Here is a 7,802-nt window from a genome sequence, read left to right as displayed (position 1 = left end):
GATTGTGTGCTCGTATATCCATATGGCCTTGCCTATATAAGCAAGCATATATTCATTGTATTGGTTAATCCAGTTGATCATTTTCATATTGATGAGAATACAGTTTGTTCTTGTTATTCTTTTGTCTCTCTTTTATGCTTTTCATTGTACCCTTGATCTTGGCAAAATCTCACAATTACCCTAATAGAAAGCAATTATGCCTAATCCAACCATGCATAATTCTGCACAACTAGGAGAACCATATTTGTTTGCTCAACCTACACCAAATCCTAACAACAAGCTCACTCAACAAGCTTACACTAACGAGACCATCCAGTATCCAACCTACGTGGTTGAGATCAGTGATGTCCACTCGTGCTCAAGAAAAACCATTGTTGGTCTTGCACCCCAAAAATCACAAAGTTATTTGATGATGAACTAGCTATAAAAGTCACTAGCAGTCAGTAGACATAGCATACCCAACCACATGTTGATCTCACAAACAAAGAACCACCAATTTTAGAAAGGATGACTACTCAAAAATACCACCTTGAGCCCGAATTTGATCTCTTCGATTAGTTGAAAAATGTCTTTGTAAAACTGCCCTTCATCTAAGCCATAAAGGATGTCCCAATCTACACTAGCAAAAAATAGGGAATTATGTCTTAAATGACTAGAGAGAAAAATGAAAGACCCCCAAATTGTCCATCTCATAGGATAATAAACTAATATTAAGTTAGGAACCTTGGTTGTTCCCAAATACTTAGACCATAGTAGCCTTGTAGTGGATGTTCATATTAACAAGACACTCATAAAAAAAATACCTTGATTGATCTTGGTGTGGCCATGAACTTGATGACTAGGGAAACAATAAACCATTTGTAGTTAATGAATTCAAGACCTATGCCAATAGTGATCCAACTTGTAGATATATCAATTGTTAAACCAAAATGAATGATTGAAGACTTCGCTATAACACTTGACTCTGGGGAATACCCTATTGACTTCATGGTTTTTCAACCCAAGGTCAATTTGGGAGGATATCCATTGATTTTAGGCCAACCATGGTTAGCTACAACATATGCCTTTGTTGGCTACATGTCTGGAAACATGATAATTTCCAATGGAAAAGTCACAAAAAGTTGGTTCTTTATCCTCCAACACAACCCCATGTTGATTTCAATTAGTTTGTATGGTCAAGTTTGGAAGATAAAGACCAATATTCTCTCTAGACAATTATGATAATAGAGAGGAGTCCCACGATAGATTTTCAGGATGAGGATGAAGTTCTTGCTCATATTATACAAAACTCATATGGGATAACATGCAACAAGATGATTTTTTGTCATTCGTAACTTGCCCACTACATAGCTTGTTATTTGATACAATAAAATCCTATTATTCAAATCAGTTGTGCGAATTTTTTTTGTGGTTGTAGCACGCAGGTATTGGAACATCAATGAATAGGTATCAAATATCACTTCTAAATGACCACTTTTTGACCTTTGTGCACGTAATGAATATTCCCACCCAGAAGTTGAAACAATATTTCTTTAAGCTCTTGAATCACATACGAAGAAACCTAAGAAATTTCGTTGAAATCCAAAATACTATTTAGGTTGGGATCCCATGGAGGGGGCTTCCTAAAAAATTTCAATGGGTGATGTTGAGATATTTTAAGATTATTTTAAAGCAAATGGTCCCATGAATTTTGTAGTGTAGTTTAAGCTTAAAAATTTAAGCTCCAAAATTTATGAACGCTGATGATCTTATGAACTTTATTATTTAGCATATTTGATTCAACAGAGTAATAAATATAAAATAATAAAAAATTAGTTGGTAAATTTTGAAAAAGTTGAGATGATTGACAAAGTGGCAAGAAAAAAGCTTAAGCTGGCGGGGCAATTTTTAACCCCCAACCTTTTCCATTAAAATCTATAGCACTAAAAAAGTAGGGGCTGCTAATTTTGAGGAAAAGATATCACTAATCCTATAGCATTTCTTTTTTACTTTAGGGAGAGGATCCAGTAGTTGAGCGCGTTCAAGTAGTCGTGATAGCACTTGTTAATTTAATGCCCAATATTTTTTACAATATTGCATCAATAGTTGTGACTTTAAAGTTGTTATTGTTGATGATGACTACCCATAATTGAATGAGATGTATCACTTAGATCTAAAAAGCAACGAATCACGTGATGCCACATCAGGGCACCAATAAAGCATGGCTTAGTGGAGAAGTGGGTCTAGAATTTGACAAGCTATATGGTCGTTTTTGCACTTTTACACCGTATGTTACAACTAATAAAATTAGTGGACCATATGTATCGACGGGCTATTTTTTCCACAAACCGTATATAAGACACTTAAAATTATTAATAAGCCTTAAAAAATTATAAAAAAATCTAAAATAGTTTCTATTTTTATAATAAACAAGATTTTTGGGTGTGAATTTAGAAACTTGCAACTAATTTTTAAATTTTTTTTAGTGCATTACTAATTTATCATTGTTTTTTAAATTTTTACATTTTTTTGATGGAATTATTTCTTTTCACCTCAATTGAATTTTATTGGAACTTCAATTTTGTGAAGCTTAAAGAATTTATATTAAACTATTCACAAATTTATAAAAATTGACACTTAACAATTTTTTTTAAAACATAAAACAAAAGGCATTAGAATTACTAAACCGTGGAGGGTGGCGGTCAAATTCCAGGCGTGTGCAGAAGTATCAATCTCACTTTTTTTGGGGCATTTTTGGACACCTTGACAAAAAGCATGCTAATGTGACATCATATTTGATTATTATGATATTACTATCAAGACTCAATTCTGTAGTTTTTGAGTCAAACTCAATAACTCATCTTTCATAAGTAGTGGTTTACAAGAATCCATAATATTTGATGATGTCGCCTTAAAACCTTGATTGTAAACACTAAACCTTGATTGAAAGCAAGGGACTTGCCAAGTTAGTTGGAGTAAAAAATTGAGACTGATTAACAAGAGCCCCCATAAAACCCTAGCCTTTAAGAATCACAAAAGGATAGGGAGCTACTAAAGCCTTTCCCCTACATTACATATTTTTTATTCGAATTATTCCAATTGTCCTCACGAAAACAGGAAAGCTCAGCGATAGACACGCGCCATATCCACGTAGCCACCTCTGTACACTCTTCATTGCCACGTGTCTGAACAAAAATGGAGGCCGGCGGCCATTTTCAGCCCTATTAATGTCTCCTGTAAACAGAAAAACTCAACGTCAGGCATACTACATAGGATTCATCCAAGGAAGAAGAAAAAGAAGAATTGTGTTCTTACTCGCAAAATTCAAATCGCAATGGCAATGGGAGCAGGATTTCCCGTCTGTATACAGTGCGGCACGCACGACAATCCTTGCAGGTGCAAGGTGGTGGGTCCCACTCTGGGATTCGCTGCATTCTTGGTGGCTGCTGTGGTGGAATGGCCCGTGGGTGCTCTCATTTTCTGCTTCCGCCATCCCAAGGGAAGAAGGATTATGGCCCATCCTGCTACTGTTGTTTTCCGCTCTGTATCCAGTGCCATTCCATTCTGATCACCTAGTCTCCTTTGTCTTCTGTCAATAAATCCAGACTAGGTTTGATATTGCTGTGTAATGTGACTGCAAATAAACTTTTAATGTGATTATTTTTGAAATCTTATCGGTTTGTAGCTGTTCAATCTCAACAATGCGTTTATTTTGTTGGTTTTTTGCCCTTTTTTTCGTAGTAGGGTTTGTTTTACTGGTTGAAGCCTCCACTTTTAGGTTTTAAGTAGCTGTCGGTCTGCCGGCAGTGAATGATATCTAATTTGATGCTGGTGTGACTTGTCATGAGGTATATTTAAACAAATTTCCCTTTTCTACGATGAGTGGGCCTGGTATTTTGACACAGTTAATCAATACTTAGGGTTTCTGCTTATTTCATCATGACGCCATCAAACCGGTGACTCATATGTACGGAATCTTGTGACTCAGATATGAGAAGATAGAGAGGAACTCGTGGCAATGTGTTAACCCCAACATATGGACAGCACTTAGGGTTTCGTTTCTAAATGCTTGAAAATATCTTTAAAGCTGAAACGAAAATATCTGTAAAGCTCTTTCCGTATATGTTTTTTCCTACCTCTGGCGGTTTGACCGATGGCTATTTAATTAGATCTTGGACTGTCTAGTAGTGTGCGACGAAAACCAGAAGAAAATTTTGGTGCGAGGGAATCTTCAGTCAGGAAAACGAAGGCATGTTCTGTATAGAGTGTGGTACGCATGACAATCCATGCCGATGCAAGGTTGTCGGTCCAACGCTGGGCTTTTTGCTTCTTCTAATTACGGCGCTCGTATTATGGCCTGTTGGTGCGATCGTCTTTATCTTCAACAAGGCCAAGGGCCGGAAGATTATGTCTAAACCTGTGAATCATATCTATCCCGCTGTTTCCCACGCTATTCCGATCTGATCCTCTGTTTTAGAGAGGGATCTAAAGAAATTCCATGTATTGAAATGCAGAGTTGTTTGCTGTGTGAACTCACCCATTTTTAGGGCTTTTTTAGGTTTCTGGATCTCGCCTCGTTTATTGTTAATCATGTGTGTACTTTGTTTCTGCATCTTATAATAAAAAATTCCGGGTAGATCTCATGATTTATGAGCTCCTCCCGGAGCATTTTACTGAAAGTCGAAAAGATCGTATGTTTTGTGATTCTCGAACAGAGCTTTTAAATTTATGGTTAGTTATATTGAGAGCTGATATGAGCTCCTCCGTAGCATTTTGCTGAAAGTCGAAAAGGTCTTATGTTCTGTGATTTACACACCGAGCTTTTAAATTTCTCGGTAGTTAAAAAGAGATCTGATCGCTGAAAAGAGTGAATATCGGACCGACTTTCGGGGTCAATTTTTTAGTAGGGTTTGTGCTTATGGGTGTAGGGGAGTGTATCGAAAAGGTAAATTTAAATTTGTTTTCGTGTTCGTCTGGAGTGGGAGTGTTTCCTAGGTGAATATGTTAACATTACTAGATTTTTACAATTCATTTCCTAGGTGAATACGTTAACATTACTAGATTTTTACAATTCAATTCATTAATGTTTTATGTTTTTGGTTTCATGTTTTATGTTTTATGTTTTATGTTTTTGGTTTTGGATTCAATTGAGTGAATTTTTTTGGATCAACATTTCATCCATATGATCGGGGTCTATATCATCAGGGTCAGTGAGTATGAGTATGATGTGATCCAAAATGTTCACACAATCAAATCCAAAAGCAGACACAATCAAATCTAAAAACAGAGAAAATGTTCACACAATCAAATTTAATACTCTCAAAACGTTCACACAATCAAATTCAGTACTCCCAAAATGTTCACACAATCAAATCCAAAAATAAAAACAGATCAAATTCAATACTCCCAAAATGTTCACACAATCAAATCCAAAAACAAAAACAGAAAGTATGTTCACACAATCAAATCCAATACTCCCAAAATGTTCACACAATCAAATTCAATACTCCCAAAATGTTCACACAATCAAATCCAAAAACAAAAACAGAGAATATGTTTACACAATCAAATCCAATACTCCCAAAATGTTCACACAATCAAATCCAAAAACAGAGTGTTCATGCAATCAAATCCAATACTCCCAAAGTGTCCAAAAACAGAGAGTACGTTCACACAATCAAATCCAATATTCTCAAAATGTTCACACAATCCAAATAAATCCAAACAGAGATCGTTCACACAATCAAATCCAATACTCCTACAATATTCACACAATCAAATCTAAAATCAAATCCAAAAACATAATCATACACTTAGATGAATATATTTTCAATCTAAACAGAAATATACACTATTAGGTGAATATATTTTTCAATGTAAACAGAATCCTCGAAGATGGGTGTGTTCTAGCTAGATGTGAATGTTAAAGTGAATCGAAGGCATACAGATGGGTTATGTTGAGGAACAGAGAACATTCTATATGTGCATAACCGCTACGGCCAAATTCTGAGAGTATTTTATTATAATTCTGGCTAAGTAGAGGCCAACAATTGATCTGTTGTGTAATAGAGCCAGAAATTTTCGAGCTTATCCTTTGATGCCTAACTAAATTTCTTTGAAACTTCTGAGTGGTGCATTATGACAAGGAGGTGATGTTATCCATCTGAGTACTACTTTGTTTAGTAACCTGATTTAAAATATCTTTGATCTTTATAGGTAACATTAAAGAAATACTCTGCTTTATTGATTTTTTTTTTTTTTTTTTGAAAGACTTAGATATTAATATTAAGTAACATTAAAGAAATACTCTGCTTTATTGATTTTTTTTTTGAAAGACTTAGATATTAAGTAGTTCATGGTATTAGTGAAGTTGAATGAATTTATTAAAGTTTATAAAAACGTTATAATGCAGTTCAAGTTACTTAACTGGGAATGAACTTTTCAGTAAATTTCGGAATACATAACTTTTCAGTAAATTTCAAAATAGACAACTTTTCAGCTCTTTGCTCTTCAGTTCTTAATTCTTTGTAAGTTGAGATCAACTTTATACAAGTTATGTTGTATTGGAAATGAAGTATGATTTGTGAAGAATGAGATTAAAATTGTTGAAGTTGTATGGTGTGAAGAATGAAGTAAGTGGTATGGTGAAGAATGAAGTTACATGGTTCTATTGGAAATGAAGAAGAATGACATTAGAAAGAACTAAAATTGTTTAGTAGAAATGAAGTTGTATGGTTAAAATTGTTAAATAGTAGAAATAATAGAGCTGTGAAGAATGATATTAAAGTTGTGGGGTCTGTGAAGAATGAAGTTGTATGGTTTGTCAGTAGTAGTGTTAAAATTTGTTTAGTTTCTGAGATTTCCATTTCAGCATTTTGGTTCCAACTCTTAATTCTTTAATTGACACTTCGTAAATTTTGTTATATTCTCTTTACAGGTTAATGTCCAAATTCTATTCTTCAGCTGAAATTTTCCAGCTGAACATTTTGCTCCCAACTTTTAATTCTTAAACATAATTTTTAGAATAGATATCTCAGTTATTTGTTCTTTGTTCTTAACTCTTTAATTTTTAGAATAGATAGCTCAGCCATTTGTTCTTTGTTCTTAACTCTTCACAAGTAATATTATAGATTTAATTTTTTTACAGAATAGCAAGCTCTTAGCTATTGATCTACCAAGGAAGTTCAAAGAATTTTTGATCCACCAAAGAAGTTGAATGAAAATTTAAATTTTTTATTGGAGTGTCTGTTGCACTACATTTAGAATCACACTACTTCATCCATCAAGGACGGTAGAGATCATACGAAGCTTATTTGCTTTTTGGAAATTAAATTACTAAATTTATTGATTCTAACCCGTTACCTTTTGAATTGCAGTACCTCATCCATCAAAGATGATAGAGAGCATAATATGTGCTTATTCAAAGTAAGTTATTAAATTTATTGGTTCTAACCTTTGAAAAGATTGAAATTGAAATTGTACACTTTGTAAAATTTTAAATTCTCATCTTAACTCTTAACTTTCTAACAGAATAATCTAACTCTCAGGCTTTTATCTCTTTTTTAAACAGTTTATCTGAGTACAAAAATAGTCAAAAACTAATATAAAAAGTATTTAAAAAATGTTGGACAGAGCAGAAAACCATGTACACCTTTTGAACCCCAGCAGTAGTTTGTCTCTTTTACTAGTAGTATTCTGTGCTCTGAATTTAAAGACGTTGACACTCAAAGTCAAAACAGAGCAATTGCCATGGGGGATCCTTTCCCACACTGTTAAGCTGAGAAGTAAAATAGATGAGAAAAAATATAAGTTGCAAGGTGAAA

The 7,802-nt window shown here is 34.1% G+C and overlaps 2 protein-coding genes across 2 annotated transcripts; both read left to right on the top strand.

Annotated features, from left to right (window-relative positions):
* The first annotated feature begins 3,221 nt into the window (after window positions 1–3,221).
* LOC131041934 (uncharacterized) lies at window positions 3,222–4,658 on the top strand. Its single transcript, XM_057975203.2, has one exon. The coding sequence runs from the start codon at window positions 3,314–3,316 to the stop codon at window positions 3,545–3,547; it is 234 nt and encodes a 77-aa protein (XP_057831186.1). The 5' UTR covers window positions 3,222–3,313; the 3' UTR covers window positions 3,548–4,658.
* LOC131041935 (uncharacterized) lies at window positions 4,231–4,658 on the top strand. The gene has a single exon (XM_057975204.1). The coding sequence runs from the start codon at window positions 4,231–4,233 to the stop codon at window positions 4,441–4,443; it is 213 nt and encodes a 70-aa protein (XP_057831187.1). The 3' UTR covers window positions 4,444–4,658.
* Window positions 4,659–7,802: the final 3,144 nt, after the last annotated feature.

Source organism: Cryptomeria japonica, chromosome 1 (genome assembly GCF_030272615.1).
Source record: "Cryptomeria japonica chromosome 1, Sugi_1.0, whole genome shotgun sequence".
In the NCBI taxonomy this organism is placed as follows: domain Eukaryota; kingdom Viridiplantae; phylum Streptophyta; class Pinopsida; order Cupressales; family Cupressaceae; genus Cryptomeria; species Cryptomeria japonica.
The sequence above is the reverse complement of the archived record's forward strand: the minus strand, read 5'-3'. Positions and strand labels throughout refer to the sequence as shown.

Bases quoted from the DNA above. Each gene is read 5' to 3' on its own strand.
- LOC131041934 (XM_057975203.2), top strand. From the start codon at position 3,314: ATGGCAATGGGAGCAGGATTTCCCGTCTGTATACAGTGCGGCACGCAC.
- LOC131041935 (XM_057975204.1), top strand. From the start codon at position 4,231: ATGTTCTGTATAGAGTGTGGTACGCATGACAATCCATGCCGATGCAAG.